The 17,625-nt window shown below is 39.2% G+C and overlaps 1 protein-coding gene across 1 annotated transcript in view; it reads right to left on the minus strand.

Annotated features, from left to right (window-relative positions):
* poe (E3 ubiquitin-protein ligase-like protein poe) overlaps nucleotides 1–17,625 on the minus strand; it is a 230,217-nt gene that overhangs the window by 23,563 nt on the left and 189,029 nt on the right. The window contains exons 73-78 of the mRNA XM_071676253.1: nucleotides 14,952–15,128; nucleotides 12,737–12,928; nucleotides 7,998–8,090; nucleotides 5,429–5,575; nucleotides 2,897–3,034; nucleotides 1,699–1,932 (exon numbers count right to left, since the gene is read on the minus strand). Of these exons, the coding sequence (XP_071532354.1) occupies nucleotides 1,699–1,932; nucleotides 2,897–3,034; nucleotides 5,429–5,575; nucleotides 7,998–8,090; nucleotides 12,737–12,928; nucleotides 14,952–15,128 (981 nt within the window). The remainder of the gene's footprint in view (nucleotides 1–1,698; nucleotides 1,933–2,896; nucleotides 3,035–5,428; nucleotides 5,576–7,997; nucleotides 8,091–12,736; nucleotides 12,929–14,951; nucleotides 15,129–17,625) is intronic.

Consider the following 17,625-nt stretch of genomic DNA (forward strand, 5'->3'; position numbering starts at 1 on the left):
TTCCATACATACACTGAACATCCTTACCAACCATTCAACAACAGTGTCTCCCCCGTTCTTAATATATTCTACTGCAATACCATCCAAACCTACTGCCTTGGTGGATTTCATCTTCTGCAAAGCTTTCACTACCTCTTCTCCCAGACACTCTCACTTCACACACCACCCTGACCAAAACACATATACATACAAATACATATATACATAACCATATATACACATGTACATATACCTGCTTGCTTTCATCCATTCCCAGTGCCATCCTACCCCACAGGAAACAGCATTACTATCCCCACTTCAGCAAGGCAGCTCCAAGAAAACATACAAATAAAGCCACATTCGTTCACATTCAGTCTCTAGCTGTCTTGTGTAATGCATCAAAACCACAGCATATATAAATATACATAAGTACTTGTGTATATGGGAGTTGGGGCTAGAAATCCTCCCCTCCAGTTTCTACTTTTCCAAAAGAAGGAACAGAGAAGGGGGCCAAGTGAGGATTTTCCCTCTTAGACTAAGTCCTCTGTTCTTAATGCTACCTTGCTTATGTGGGAAATGGCAAAAATGTAAAAACCACTCATGTATACATATATATACATAAACGCCCATACACAGGCATATACATACATATACATTTCAACATATACATACATACACAGACATATACATATATACAAATGTACATATTTACACTTGCTGCCTTCATCCATTCCCATTGCCACCCCACCACACAGGAAACAGCACCATTTCCTGCATTAGCAAGGTAGTGCAGGAACATGTAAAGAAAGGCACCATTTACTTATTCATTCTCTAGGTGTCATGTATAATGCACCAAAATTACATCCCCCTATCCACAACTTAGCTCCAAAGACCCTTTCATGGTTCCCCCAGCAGTTTCATATGCCTGCCTAGGTTCAGTCCACTGACAGTATATCACTCACTGTATACGACATCATTCCCTTTTGGCATTCTACATCTAATCTCTAATAGTATTTCTTTACATACATCTTTTCCAAGCTCAGCTACTTTCATCACCCTATCCTCACATCATTTCCTCTTTTCCAAGACCCCCAGTAAATCATCCTTATGTACACCAGGTAATGATCAGAAATCAAAACAGCTGACCTCTTCAACAGTCTATCTTTTGCATGCCTATCAATCAGGAGGTAATATAAAAAATGCCCTCTTAGAATCTTTCCTACTCATTCACATATACTTCTGTATCTCCCTCACTTTAAACTAGGTATTCCCAATCACACTTCCTTTTTCAATACACATCTCCACAGCTGTTCACCATTCCTATTCACATCAAGTCTCCCGGTTTTATCCTCAACTACCACATTACTCATTCTCGCATATATATTATCCAACACTAACATATGATCTTATGCATCAAAAATGCTGCCACACTCGCTCAGCTGTCCAAAAAACATTTGCATCTTGTTATCCTCCTCCTCATCTATAAATATCAAACACAACAGACTCTCCTTTCTTTAGATATTTCTCAAACTGGTTTACAAATCCTCTACCTCTCTAAAGCCAAATTGCTCCTCTCCAATTAGAAGTACTAAGCATCCCACAACCTCTCAATTACCATTCTTCCATGCACCTTACCAGATAACACACTAAACCAATAAGCACATGAGAAATATCTTAAAAAGGGGGAGAGAGAGAGAGAGAGAGAGAGAGAGAGAGTACCTTAACAATGTTGGCTCTGAGTATCATATCTTTCAGCTGATTGCCATTTTCATTACGTTCAATACCATCACAGAAAACACAGAAGGATTCCATCTTGGCAGCATCCTCTGGTGAATGCTCAGCATCAAACTTCTCAAAATCTAGAACTGGACGGAAATGCCCAACTAGAAGCTCCATCTTTTCCTTGTGGCAGAATACCAAGAATGGTAGCACACGCATCAACCGTTGGCGAACCTGAAAGATTGTTACGCTGCACTCACAGTAAGAAAATGGCCTGGTGAAATTTGTACAAAACAACTTGAGATATAAGAACTCAAATGATAATGATTTAATGAAACTAGAACTGATAAACTCTTCACTACATTCAATACACTTACTCTAAGACTTTGTGGAAGGATGGATCAAGCAGAGCCTCATCTACACACCACAGGCTTTATGCACAAGGATCTTATCTGGGACCTCCACTCTTATTGATTATTGATTATTATTTGCAGATGATGCAAAGACCACAAGGGAAGTGAGGAGCAAGGAGAATTGTATTAACGTACATGACATCTGAAGGAAAAAGTAGTTGGGACAGTGTAGTATGGGTGCAAGTCTTGGGCCTTGAATACAAAAACAAAGGAAGATGTGTACAAAATAAAATACCTGTGGATGATATGGGTTCTGTAAAAATCAACATAAATGAGATATGTACTAGACAGCATAGTCTGACTGAGAGTGCCATCCAAGATATAATTTAATGATTTAGATGTAAGGAAAAGAGAATAAGGAAGAAAAGGATGAGTACAAACTAATTGCAGGAATGGAGAGAAAAAGGGAAAGGTAAGAACTGATAAGGAGACAGAAGGATGGATTTTCTTTTTCAAAGTATCCAACATGGTACAGGCAAAGAAATGCTTGTACCAAAGCTTGGCTCCTCTAATCCAAATTTTACAAATCAAGGATACAAGGAGAAGATTTCCATCCCCTTTAGTTGCCTTTTACAACATGCAAAGGATATGTAATAGACTTTAAAATACATTACAATATATTAGAACTGCCACTCTCATGTACTGATTAAAAAAAAAAAAAAAGAGTAAAGAAAATGAAAAAAATGGAGGAATCAATATGTAAGTTCCCTACCAAACAACCAGCATGAGGATATAATAAATCAGGGGGCAAATGAGATAAAAAAAGTAACATAGCACTTTCTTACCTGAGCATTGGTGCGAGATGATGTAGCAACATAGTTAAGAAGCAAGTGGATATCTTCAAGTGTGCCACAGGTCTCGACAAATTCAGTGTATGAAGCTGCAGGCATTGATGAACCTTCCATGAGCACTGCCTCCAACACCTGTTTCAGCACAGAAGAACATTTTGTAGCTCAACATACCTCAACACACAAGCGTGAAGGATTCCTTAGTAAACAATTCTATTCACTGCATTTGTATTTCAATGTACGTAATAAGATGTGAAGTAACCTTCATATCTTTGGTCAATGTATGTCCTAAACTGCCTTATTTTGTAATAACTACAAGACTGAGAATTAAACAGAAAAATAATACACTTTCTATGAGAATAATGAGGGCAAATAAAAAATACAAATTATAGAGGTGGAGCTTTGTGAAATTTTGGTTACTATTACAACAGAGTAGGATTGTTACATTTTGGGTGAAATGTTAACCTAGGATTGTGTAAGAGAAAGAGCCAATTCAGAAAAATGGTATGATTAATCAACACATGCAAATGGAAACAGACAGTTGAATATATGTAGTGATATGGAATAATATCCGACCAATTCCCCTATTTGAGAGAAAACATAAATTTACAAATATAGAATGCATGATGTACATGGACCATATGAAGGCTTGAAACATTATGCAACAGGGCTGCATACAGCTGTACCTGTCTCTTCCCCTTTTATCATTTACTTCATCAAACTTCAGTTCACATAATGTCCTCAACATTCCTTTTCCAGAACATCATCAACAGCCTATACCTTGCATCCATACAACACCAAGGAGACTATTATACCTTCACTTCAAACACATCCATTTTTGCCCTACCGGATAACAACCTCTCTTTTCAAACATTCCTCAATGCTCCCAGAACATTCATCCCTAACCGAATGACCCACTTCAGATTACATGGTTCCATTCCCTGTCATGTCTGCACCCTACTTCCTCAAAGTTTTTTTCCATTCAAGTCTACACCCCAACAACCTCTCTCTTTCCACTGTTAAATCTAACAACCTTGCTTTGATTCACATTTACTTTCAAATTCTTCCTTTAAGACACTCTCCTAAACTCAGACACTAACTTCTGCAGTTTCTAATTGAATCTGCCACCAGTGCCACATCACCAGCAAGCAACAGCTGACTCACTTCCCAGGCCCTTCACTCCTTACAGACTGCATATCTGCCCTTCTCTCCATGACCCATGGATTTACCTCCCTCAACATGTTACTATCTGCAAAGTAAACAGCCATGGCGACATTACACACTTCTGCCACAGATCTACCTTTACCTGGAACCACTAACTCTCCTCTGTGGCTACTTGCACACTATTGAGAGTAAGTTAATCATGTTCACTGATTTCATAGACTGCTATTGTCTTTTTAGCAAATAAAATGTTCTCATGTATGCAGCAGATTCTTATTCTTGTTCAAGACAAAGATGAATTCTGTACCTGTTAGAAAAAATAATGACAAAATCACTCATTTTGCATGAGAGATGTTCCCAAAAACCAATGTGTTTCAATAATTTTATGAAGTATTTGTAATGAAATTGAATATCAGTATGTACAACACATTAGTACACATTCTTCAGAATGAGGTAGAATGCACACACGAGCAATCATGAATTCTTTTCAAACAGTCATCCACCAAGAAAGAAAAGAGCTCTGATGTCATCCTCAGTCATTCCCACACTGTTTAAACACCATCTCCAACTTCAATCATGGGATTTGCTGCTATTTCTTGAACATTAAACTATCATTTGTTGACTACATTCATTATCAGTACCATACACAGTTACATAACCTCATTCCTTATGCAATGAAGGCGTTTCCATAATGAAAATGTTTACTTATCTTGTTCTTTCTTCAATATATTTGTTCTGAAATAAAAAAGTATCAATTTTCTAACATGTATGAATATACAATACTAAACGTGATAGAAACGAAAGTGAAACACTCTAAGTAACTATATGTGCATATCTTACACAATACAGACACTAGCACAGACTAAACCTTGCACTCCCTGCTGCCAGAGTTATCAAACTTTACATAAAGCAAAGGCTTTTGGGGCCCTTGGGTAATGAAACCCTTGTCTGTACCAATATGCCACACTCCCTTCCAGTAACACGGAGTCTACACCTTTCACTTATTAGCTAGGTTTCTGAAGGGCACGAGTTGTGTAATCAGAAGACAGTCATATCATAAGTGGATATCATTTCTGGGAAAATATGAGGGTTCCAAAAGTCCGGCAGTGTAACCTAATATCTTCCCATGATGCCCTTAACACTAGTATCCACAGTTTTAAGTATTCACACAGTTCCCAAAATCATAACCCCAATAATATCAGAGATATAAAGAAACAGAATAGACAGAACAAAAAGATGTAACAGCCACATAAATCTACTGTTCAAACCAACAAACACCCAAAGTAAAACCCTCCATCAATCTGATTAACTCTAAAGACTTTACAAATCACTATGGTCAAGCTTCGCAAGTTTCTGCAAAATACATACTTGTAGCAGTTGCTCAGTGAGGGATGCTCCACCAGGAGGACCTGCAACAACTTCTGGCTCAGCTGCCAGGCACTGCTTGAGTGTGTGTAAGAGTGTAGCAATGGCATTTAATGAAGGTACCATCAAACGTTCTCGGTTCACACGCACCTGATGATGGAATAAAATGAGTATTCATACAAGTATATTGAAATGGCTGTTTTCATAATTTCCATCAAGTCATCCAAGTCTCCACTTAATTTGGTGAAAGCTTCTGGCAATTGTTCCCATTAAGAGACTGATAAAACATTAATAAGAAATCTATAGCAAATGTTATGAGCGCTAATGCTGCGAATTTAACATTCTAATGAGTACAGATGTAAAGAAAAATCTTTTTTCAACAATATGACAAATCCATCCTGCCACAATATCTGTTAGTGTAAATAACTGGCATCTGCTCTCCCTTAATGACAGCTGAAGATATACCCAAATTCTTCAGTAAATACATTGAAGATTGTTTTTGGGTTTCAACATTACAATATGAAATAGCAATATGCATAAAGACTTTCAAAGACTGGTGAGATTCACTCTCTCCTAAATGTAAAGATGGCATATGCCACAGATGATGGTCTATCTATCTACCTGCGCAGCAGCAATATATCCAACTTGTCAGCATAAGACAGTGTATCCAGGTGTAAAGAAGTTAAAGTTTTTAAGACTACTACATTATGAATTGCTCAGATAAAGTCCAAAACATTTTACTTATTCATAAATCATCCTTTCAAAAATTCTAGCAATTTCACTTTTTATCTATTTACATAAGATATAACAAATGAACAAATGTAGTGCTGTTGCACTCTAAATATACATTAGCTGATATTGAAATGCTACTTGCTATTAGCAACAGTATGAAGGAAACATTGAAAAAACAGTTGTTCTCTCCGAGACAACATGAAACAGCAGAAAAAAAAAAGTGTACAGAGTGAAGAAAGTAAGTCTGTAGCAAACACCGTTAAATCCTATACTGTCAATGCATAAAATAAATACCATCCTGAATAAATTTTAGGGAACATCAGTCATCAAGACCACCATGACAAACGTTACCATCTTTCTTCCAGTTCTGTAAAAAGCTTTCTTTCACGACAAACGTTACCATCTTTCTTCCAGTTCTGTAAAAAGCTTTCTTTCTTTTCCATAAAAAGCTATCTTATGAAGCTTCAAAAAGAAGGCAAACTGCCAGAACTTTAATGAGCATAAAGAAGATCGTAAACTTTCTTGTGTGGATAGGCGAGTCTGGATTGATAGATTCTACACTATCATAGAAGCGAAACTCTGGGCAGGAGCATTAAGTAGAACTATTAGGTCAGAAATTTAGGCAGGAACATTAGGTAGATACATTAGTAGTAATCAGTGTGAACATTAGATGAGAGCCTCTGGAAACAATGTAACAGAGCTGCCCTCTGCCAGTGGCCTGTTAAGGGTGAGGCACAAAAGGGTTGGAAGCAGTGTAGCAATTTCACCAATTTCAGCAGCATACAGGTGGAGTCATACGAGATGCATTCAAGGGAAATGGCTATAAATGAAAAGTGGGTAGGATGAGGAATAATCAAAAATCACAGTCAGGCAAAATTATAGGTAGTGCTTTGTAAAATACTAATATCCAAAATGAGTTTCAGGCTGCCTACCCTGCAACATGACTAGTGGGAATAAAAAATGAACGGGTGGAAATATCAACAGGAAAATGTGGGAATAAAAAATGAACGGGTGGAAATATCAACAGGAAAATATCAAAAACAGCTGCCTTAAATTCCATGGTCAAATGTGTAATTTTATTTGTTATGAACCAGGTTCAGTTTTAAGTTACTTTTTTATGAAGATCACAACTCAGGCTAATTATAATAGCTTTTGGGTCATGCCATTCAATTCTTTAGATGCTACAAAACTGTATAAAGTAAACAGTTTGATGCCTCTGACATGAGACTTACAGGTCACATCAAATCTCCAAGTTATGAGCATTGCTACCTTTTCCATTACACTTTTTCATATGGGGTATATCCCAGACAAAATTCTGTCTAGTTATGGGTAGTATGCCATTCAATTTTCCAAAGGCAGAGAAACACCTGTAAAACATTTATAGTTTTATATATATGAACTGACCTGTAAAGGTAAAGTCAAATATATCTTTGCTAAACCATGGTGTGACTCCTAATGACCGACTGGCATATGATGACTGAATGGACAAAGACAATAAGAAAGTGATATCTTACTTCCTCCTAAACTGGGCAGGTAATGTAATAAAGGGAAAACTGTTGCTATGAACATGTCCAGGAAATAGATACAAGGATTAGAATTTAATGAAAGCATTCAAGCAACATGAATAAGAGAACATACTAGGGAGCACATAAGATAAGGAAGATGCAATTATGGACTAAATGTTCGTAAGTGAGATACCTTACTGGAAGAATTAGCCGAAATGTACAATGACTGTAGTTAAGTAGAAGGCTCTTAGGAATACCCTGCAGGTAAAAACGTACTAATGACATGCAAAGAGAGATACATCAAAGAAATTTTACTACCCCAGTAGCTGTCTTACCTTAACACAGTACTGAAAAAGTTTTAAAAGGACTGTGACTAGTGCCCGGGCATAAGAAAGGTCACTAATTCTCTGCAAACATTCCAACATCACCTGAAACAATGAAAAATTGACAATGAATTTTTAAACTACAATATGTATACCTAACAATTATATCTATATTTATGTATTACACTTCGTCGCTGTCTCCCACGTTAGCGAGGTAGCGCAAGGAAACAGAAGAAAGAATGGCGCAACCCACCCACATACACATGTATATACATACATGTCCACACACAGCACATATACATATCTATACATCTCAACATATACAAATATATACATGTATATAATTCATACTGTCTGCCCTTATTTATTCCCGTCGCCACCCCGCCACACATGAAATGAAAACCCCCTCCCCCCGCATGTGCGAGAGGTAGCACTAGCAAAAGACAACAAAGGCCACATTCGTTCACATTCAGTCTCTAGCTGTCATGTATGATGCACTGAAACCACAGCTCCCTTTCCACATCCAGGCCCCACACAACTTTCCATGGTTTACCCCATACACCTCACATGCCCTGATTCAATCCATTGACAGCACGTCGACCCCAGGTATACCAGATCGTTCCAATTCACTCTATTCCTTGCATGCCTTTCACCCTCCTGCATGTTCAGGCCACGATCACTCAAAATCTTTTTCACTCCATCTTTCCACCTCAAATTTGGCCTCCCACTTCTCGTTCCCTCCACCTCTGACACATATATCCTCTTGGTCAATCTTTCCTCACATTCTTTCCATGTGACCAAACCATTTCAAAAAACCCTCTTCTGCTCTCTCAGCCACGCTCTTTTTATCACCACACATCTCTCTTACCCTTTCATTACTTACTCGATCAAACCACCTTACACCACATATTGTCCTCAAACATCTCATTTCCAGCACATCCACCCTCCTCCGCACAAATCTATAGCCCATGCTTCGCAACCATATAACATTGTTGGAACCACTATTCCTTATAACAATCATAATAAAGCTATAAATATGACATTACACAACTATGACTGCAGAGTTAATTATCAATATGTTCAAAACTTTTGCCAAAACCCAAAAAGGGCTTTTAACATATATATTTTCATCAACCTTTGAATCTGCTACTTTGCTACATGACATTCTTTAAAGCTCAATCAAAAGTTATGTATTCTTTCAACATACACCAGTGTGAGAAAAACAATACAAATGTATATATGTGTGTGAACGAAAGGAAGGGTCTTTCTTCGTCTGTTTCCTGGTGCTACCTTGCCGACGTGGGAAACAGTGATCAAGTATAATAATAAAATAGAAAAACAAATGGGAACATCAGCAAAGAGGGCAAATGGGGAACTGGTAACAGGTAGTGGTGAAGAGAGGAGAAGATGGAGTGAGTAATTTGAAGGACTGCTGAATGTCTGATGATAGCGTGGCAGATTAAGGGTGTTTGGGACATGTTGATATGCATAGAAAGAGAGTCATGGAAGATAGTTTGGTTAAGAAAATGTGGTAAAAGCCTTGCATATGATGAAATTTGGCAAGCTAACTCAAGCGAATGGTACTCCAGTTGAACTGCATAAGAAAGGAGGTGAATGTGTTGTTGACAGTTAGTTAAGCTTTTCAATGTATGTATGGACATGCAAGGTGCCTTATGACTGGTGGAATGCACGTTTAGTGTAAGGGAGACAAAGGTGACTGTTCAAACAACAGAGGTATAAGTTTGTCGAGTGTACCTATTAAGTTGGATGGAAGACTGAAGACTAATAGGATGACAAAATGTATAGAGATCACATCGGGGGGAACAATATGGTTTCTGGAATGGCAGAGGATGTATGGATCAGGTGTTTGCTTAAAAAGAATGTGTGCGAGAAATATTTGGAGAGAGAAGGCTTTGTATGTGGCATGCATGGATCTGGAGAAAGCATATGTTAGGGATGATTGAGATGCTATGTGGGAGGTTTTGTGAATATATGGTATAGGAGGAAAGCTACTACTAGCAGAAAAATCTGTATAGCATGCATACAAGTAGAAAGATTGGTCTATGGCATGGGTGTGTGATGTCACCGTGGCTGCTTAATTTGTTTATGGATGAGGTGGTGAGGGAGATAAATGCATGGGTCCTAGAAAGAGGAACAAGTATACAGTCTGTATGGGGTGAGGAGGGGGCCTTGGAAGAGAGTCAGTTGATGCTTGCTGATGACAAAGCAACGGTGACAGATTTGAAAGAGAAACTGCAAAAGCTGGTGTCCGAGTATGGAAACATAGTGAAAGGTGGGTGCTGAAGGTAAATGAGACTAAAAGCAGAGTTTTAGCAAGGCACAGGGGCATGTTGATTGGGACTGTTTCAGATACCTAGGAGTGGACATGGCAGCGAATGCAACCATGGAAGTGGAAGTGAGCCATAGGATTGATGAGGGGTTAAGAGTTCTGGAAGCCCTAAGAAATGGTTGGAAAAAAAGGTTATTATCTGGGAAGGTAAAAATGGTTATGCTTGAAGATATTGTAGTCAGAATATTGTACTGATGTGAGACATAGGATATGGATGAGGATGTATGAGAGGGTAGATGTGCTGGAAATGAAATATTTGAGGACAATAGGTGGCTGTGGGGTGGTTTGAACAAGAAAATAATAAAAGGGTTAGGGGTAGGAGGTGTGTGGTAATAGGAATATGGTTGAGATAGGAAGCAGGTTTGGATGGTATTGCCTGGGAATCTATCAAAAAGGGGGTGACTGTGTTGTTGATTGGTTGGTAAGGATATTCAATGTATGTATGGATCATGGTGAAGTCCCTGAAGATTGGTGGAATGCATGCATAGAGCCAGTGGACAAAGGCAAAGGGGACAAAGGTGTGTTCAAATTAGGCATAAGTTTGTTGAGTATTCCTGGGAAATTATACAGAAGGGTATTGATTGAGAAGGTAAAGACATGTAAAGAGCATTGGTTTGAGGAAGAGCAGTGTGGTTTCAGAAGTGGTAGAGGATGTGTGGATCAGGTGTTTGCTTTGAAGAATGCATGTGATAAATACTTAGAAAAACAGATGGATTTTTATGTAGCATTTATGGATCTGGAGAAGGCATATGATAAGAGTTGATAGAGATGCTCTGTGGAAGGTATTAAGAATATATGGTGTGGGAGGCAAGTTGTTAGAAGCAGTGAAAAGTTTTTATCGAGGATGTAAGGCATGTGAACGTGTAGGAAGAGAGGAAAGTGATTGGTTCTAAGTGAATGTTGGTTTGCGGCAGGGGTGCGTGATGTCTCTATGGTTGTTTAATCTGTTTATGGATGAGGTTGTTAGGGAGGTGAATGCAAGAGTTTTGGAAAGAGGAGCAAGTATGCCGTATGTTGTGGATGAGAGTGCTTGGGAAGTGAGTCAGTTGTTGTTCGCTGATGATACAGCGCTGGTGACTGATTCGTGTGAAAAACTGCAGAAGCTGGTGATTGAGTTTGGTAAAGTGTGTGAAAGAAGAAAGTTGAGAGTAAATGTGAATAAGAGCAAGGTTATTAGGTAAAGCAGGGTTAAGGGACAAGTCAATTGGGAGGTAAGTTTGAATGGAGAAAACCTGGAGGAAGTGAAGTGTTTTAGGTATCTGAGAGTGGATTTTGCAGCGGATGGAACCATGGAAGCAGAAGTGAATCACAGGGTGGGGGAGGGGGCAAAAGTTCTGGGAGCGTTGAAGAATGCGTGGAAGTCAAGAACATTATGTTGGAAAGCAAAAATGGGTATGTTTGAAGGAATAGCGGTTCCAACATTGTTATACGGTTGCGGGGCGTGGGCTACAGATAGAGTTGTGCGAAGGAGGGTGGATGTGCTGGAAATGAGATGTTTGAGGACATGTGGTGTGAGGTGGTTTGATCGAGTAAGTAATGAAAGGGTAAGAGAGATATGTGGTTATAAAATGTGTGTGGTTGAGAGAGCAGAAGAGGGTGTTTTGAAGTGGTTTGGTCACATGAATTGAATGAATGAGGAAAGATTGACCAAGAGGATATATGTGTTAGAGGTGGAGGGAACGAGAAGTGAGAGACCAAATTGGAGGTGGAAAGATGGAGTGAAAAAGATTTTGAGTGATTGGGGCCTGAACATGCAGGAGGGTGAAAGGTGTGCAAGGAATAGAGTGAACTGGAACGATGTGGTATACCGGGGTCGACGTGCTGTCAATGGATTGAACCAGGGTATGTGAAGCGTCTGGAGTAAACTATGGAAAGTTCTGTGGGGCCTGGATGTGGAAAGGGAGCTGTGGTTTCGATGCATTACACATGACAGCTAGAGACTAAGTGTGAATGGATGTGGCCTTTGTTGTCTTTTCCTAGTGCTACCTTGCGCACATGCGGGGGGAGGGGGCTATTATTTCATGTGTGGCAGGGTGGCAATGGGAATGAATAAAGGCAGACAGTATGAATTATGTACATGTGTATATATGTATATGTCTGTGTGTGTGTATATATATATGTATACGTTGAGATGTATAGGTATGTATATTTGCGTGTGTGGATGTGTCGGTGTATACTTGTGTATGTGGGTGGGTTGGGCCATTCTTTCATCTGTTTCCTTGCGCTACCTCGCTGATGCGGGAGACAGTGACAAAGTAAAATAAAAAAATACATAAAAAAATTTATATGGGCTTGTAGAAACCATAAAACTTTTTGAAAAAACACAAAAATTATGCAGAAGAAACAAACAAAACACTAACTCAATGTTCAAAAGGGAGATATAAGTCAATAATACACTAACCTCAAGTCCTCCACAATGACACATGACTCCAGCCATGCGGTAAACTTGTTCATTATCAACATCCTCTTCTTTCTTCTTGTCAAGGGTCTCTACAAACTCCTCTGTGGCATCTCCAAGGAGTCCTCTCATTCGATAAACAACACGCATTGCATCACTTTCACTATTTTCAGCCAGCCAAATCTTTTTATACACCTATCAAAAATTGGAAAAGAAATTCAGTTTTAAGACAATGTATATTTCCTGAATAGCAAGCATATAAAATTTTGTGAAACTCACTGGCCTTAACCAAAACTAACCTGAGACCATTTTGAAACAGGATCATGACAAGCATGAATTCACCAACCTATCAGACCTATCTCATGTCTGAATCATCCAGGTACCTTCCCCACATATTAGTCTTGTCCCAAGAACTGATCCCAAAAGATTTTCAGAATTAAACAGGAAAAGGAAGAGTAAACATATCGAGAGAGTTCTACACTTAGATAGCGTAAAGAATGAAAAATGAAAGATCAAAGACATTCATATATGTGTGGAGCATGTAGCATAAGTTACATGGAGGATGCAACCCACTGTACACTGTTCATGAATGAATATGTTAGAGAAAAGTGATTTTTTCTCTGATATTTCCAGTGTTCTGGTCTTTCTCATCTGTAGTCTCTAGGAATATATATATATATATATATATGTGTATATATATGTATATATATATATTTTTTTTTTTTTTTTTCATACTATTCGCTATTTCCCGCGATAGCGAGGTAGCGTTAAGAACAGAGGACTGGGCCTTTGAGGGAATATCCTCACCTGGACCTCTCCTCTGTTCCTTCTTTTGGAAAAAAAAAAAAAAAAAAAAAAACGAGAGGGGAGGATTTCCAGCCCCCCGCTCCCTTCCCTTTTAGTCGCCTTCTACGACACGCAGGGAATACGTGGGAAGTATTCTTTCTCCCCTATCCCCAGGGATATATATATATATATATGTATATATATGGGTATGTTTGAAGGAATAGCGGTTCCAACAATGTTGTATGGTTGCGAGGCGTGGGCTATGGATAGAGTGGTGCGCAGGAGGATGGATGTGCTGGAAATGAGATGTTTGAGGACAATGTGTGGTGTGAGGTGGTTTGATTGAGTAAGTAACGTAAGGGTAAGAGAGATGTGTGGAAATAAAAAGAGCGTGGTTGAGAGAGCAGAAGAGGATGTTTTGAAATGGTTTGGGCACATGGAGAGAATGAGTGAGGAAAGGTTGACCAAGAGGATATATGTGTCGGAGGTGGAGGGAACGAGGAGAAGAGGGAGACCAAATTGGAGGTGGAAAGATGGAGTGAAAAAGATTTTGTGTGATCGGGACCTGAACATGCAGGAGGGTGAAAGGAGGGCAAGGAATAGAGTGAATTGGAGCGATGTGGTATACCGGGGTTGACGTGCTGTCAGTGGATTGAATCAGGGCATGTGAAGCGTCTGGGGTAAACCATGGAAAGCTGTGTAGGTATGTATATTTGCGTGTGTGGACGTATGTATATACATGTGTATGGGGGGGGTTGGGCCATTTCTTTCGTCTGTTTCCTTGCGCTACCTCGCAAACGCGGGAGACAGCGACAAAGCAAAAAAGAAAAAGAAAGAAAGTCTCTATACCACTTTTTCTTTTTGTTTTGGTCCAATGGTCTGTTCCTTATTTTTCCCTTGCTTCTCCCTTGGTCAGTAATTTTTCAGGAAAACCCAACTAATTCTTCCTGATATACAAAAGTCTTTGTTTACTGTAATACAACTTAATCATACTCCCTTCTTGAGTAAGTAATCTTTACAGGTACTCCTGATTTGATGCATCTGACCCAATCCATTAGGGTCAAGTCAAACACATTTTCAATAAAACTAGTTGTGACTACCAATGACATAAATGATGACAATGAAAATAACAACAGGCAAAGCAATCCTGGAGTATCTGTAAAGCTATGCAGGTGACACAAAAACAAAGTATCTTCTTAATGCAGAGCAATATTCTTATATTAATGAATTATCAATTTTAGGCAAATAGATTGTTGGGCAACAAACACAAAAAATACCATGACTGTTTCCCAAACATATCTTACCTAAGCTGTGGAGGATATGAATGAATTTAAATTCTTGTTATATTTCATCTAGTAATATAACTATATACACAAAATTAACAATAAGTAACATAATTACATACATATGAAGGAATTTATATTTTTCATACCTCTTTAACAGGAAGATCCAAGGAGACTATCTTATTACACACGAGGAGTTCCATACCGCTGTCATCCTCGAGTAGGGCTACCAACTCACAATCCTGACATATCTTATTTTTCACATCCCTCATAAGTGGTCCCATTCCTGAGTCCATACTGCTGTAAGGATTACCCACCATGCGTCCCTGAAATAAAAGCAAGCTTTAAGTGCACAGTAATAACAAAAAAAGATGATACTGTTTTGTGCATAGAACCAGCACCTCAGTGGTTGTCAAGTTGCACCCCTCTGACCCAGGTAGCTGTCTTTTCTTTCTGCCTCACCCACATGTGGACTACTGGCATTTGATCCACACACATGCAATCTCTCCTTGTCATACATAACACCTGACAACATTTCAACTTGCACAGTTTATTTTTTGTAACTAAATTTTCCTGCACTGAGAACTATGCACTAGCCCTACTTTTTGGCAAAATGGTAGGAGCAATACATAGAAGCAGTAGGTAGGAACATTTATGCAGGAGCATCAGGTAGAAACATTAGGTAGCAGTTGGTAGGAACATTAGCTAGTACTGTAGTAGTCAGTAGGCACATTAGGCAAGAGCCTCTGCAAACACTGCGCAAAAGCTGCCCTCTGCAAGTGGCCTGCGAAGGATGAGACACTAAGGGATAAGCAGCAGCACTGGAATTTGCTTGTTACGGAGAGACTATTGCTGTGGCCACCCCCTTGAGGGAGTTCTGGGTGAGAGAAAGCATCAGAGATATATAAAGACAGACATTATGTAATCTTCCCTTGATATTTCAATCACAAACCAATATTCTGAAACATTTATTTTTAATGAAGTCATAACCAACAAGCTGAAGAGCATAGAAAATTTTTTTTTTCTCTCTCTCTCTCTCTCTCTCTCTCTCTCTCTCTCTCTCTCTCTCTCTCTCTCTCTCTCTCTCTCTCTCTTTCCCCCCATCCCATGAAAACCTGAAGTATTTAAACAGAAATTTGCACCATAACATCGTCTTGTCTCTTAAGAGTTGCCGTTGATATGTGACTGTTAAATAGTGATGCTCATTAGCAAGGAGACATTTAGTGGGTTGACACCCCAAGCTCCCAAACCTAGGACCTACCAACCCCAAAAGGCACATACAGTGGATACTCAACCACCAGTTTGGCATTTCAGTCCAAAACTCTATACTTCCAATGGAGGTCAACCCTTAAATGAGATGAATGAGCCTGGGAAAAAACTGAAACCTTCAATCAATTGTGTGAAAGATATCATACAAGATGAGGAAAGGCTCTGGAAGGATATGCAATCTATCCTGGATAATGTCAGAGTTTTACTATCTAGGCACTGATGTGCATGGAGGCACATCACACTCTGAAACATATGCAGCCTAGTGAAGAGAGCACTTACATATTATTGATTTGGAAAACACAGGAACTTTGTACTTCAATCTACATTATTAATATCATCATCATCATCATAATGGTTAATATCATTACCCAAGGGTTTCAATGTAAGAAAGATCCCTAGTGTTGCCCATGACCTCTTTCCAAAGGCTGCTGCTGCTGCCCAAGGCTCTGCTTCTTCTAGAAGTGGGGACATGTTGATTTCTTTGGAATTCTTTCACAAATTGTTCTCCCAGTGATACACCCTCACCATAGGTGACTTTTTAAACTTGCTATGCGACCTCAAGCAGTCTGTTGAGGGCAAGGGACCTCAAAAGAGAGTCAGTTGCTGCTTGCTGATGACACAGCATTGGAGGAAGTTTTGAGTAAAAAAAACTACAGAAGCTGGTGTAAGAGTTTGGGAGAGCATGAAAGAAGGAAGTTGAGAGTAAATGTGAAAATGTGAATAACAGAAGTTATTTGGTTATGCAATACACAGGGACAGGTTAGTTGGGGTGCGAGTTTGAATGGAGAAAATCTGGAGGACGTGGAGTATTTCCGATACCTGAGAGTGGACATGGCAGTCAATAGAACCATGGAAAGCAGTAGTGATTCATGGGGTGGGTCAGGATAAAAAGGCTATGGAAGTACCGAGGAATGTGTGGAAGACAGGTCGTTATCTGGTTGAGTGAAAATGGGTATTGGTGGGACTTAAAAAATACATCCAAGTTCTTGTAAAAAGTCATTCTAGCGGGAGTTCTGAATACCAAGCAACAGCATAATGTATTCAGCATCCAACCATTGTCCATCCTTGTCTTCCTTATCTAAGCAATGATTCTGTCCCCCATCCCACCATTTCAGTTACCCATTAAAAAGTTTCTTTTCTGGATCCACATCTTCATCAGTTTTTTCTACGTATCTCCAAAGAGTATCCTTAACATCCTCCCTACAATCATACAGCAAATATGCAGTGACTGGTGTCACTCAAAACCTACCACAGATAAATTTTACAAATAGCAGTCTTGAGCTGATGCACTATTTTTATTGGAGATAACATGGCAAGGGCAAAACATGCCCCAACCATGGCCATCTTGGGTGCAAGCTAAGATAATAGGTTTTTTTTTTTTTTTTTTTATACTTTGTCGCTGTCTCCCGCGTTTGCGAGGTAGCGCAAGGAAACAGACGAAAGAAATGCCCCCCCCCCCCATACACATGTACATACACACGTCCACACACGCAAATATACATACCTACACAGCTTTCCATGGTTTACTTCAGACGCTTCACATGCCTTGCTTCA

Source organism: Panulirus ornatus, chromosome 22 (assembly GCF_036320965.1).
Source record: "Panulirus ornatus isolate Po-2019 chromosome 22, ASM3632096v1, whole genome shotgun sequence".
NCBI classification, from domain to species: Eukaryota; Metazoa; Arthropoda; class Malacostraca; order Decapoda; family Palinuridae; genus Panulirus; species Panulirus ornatus.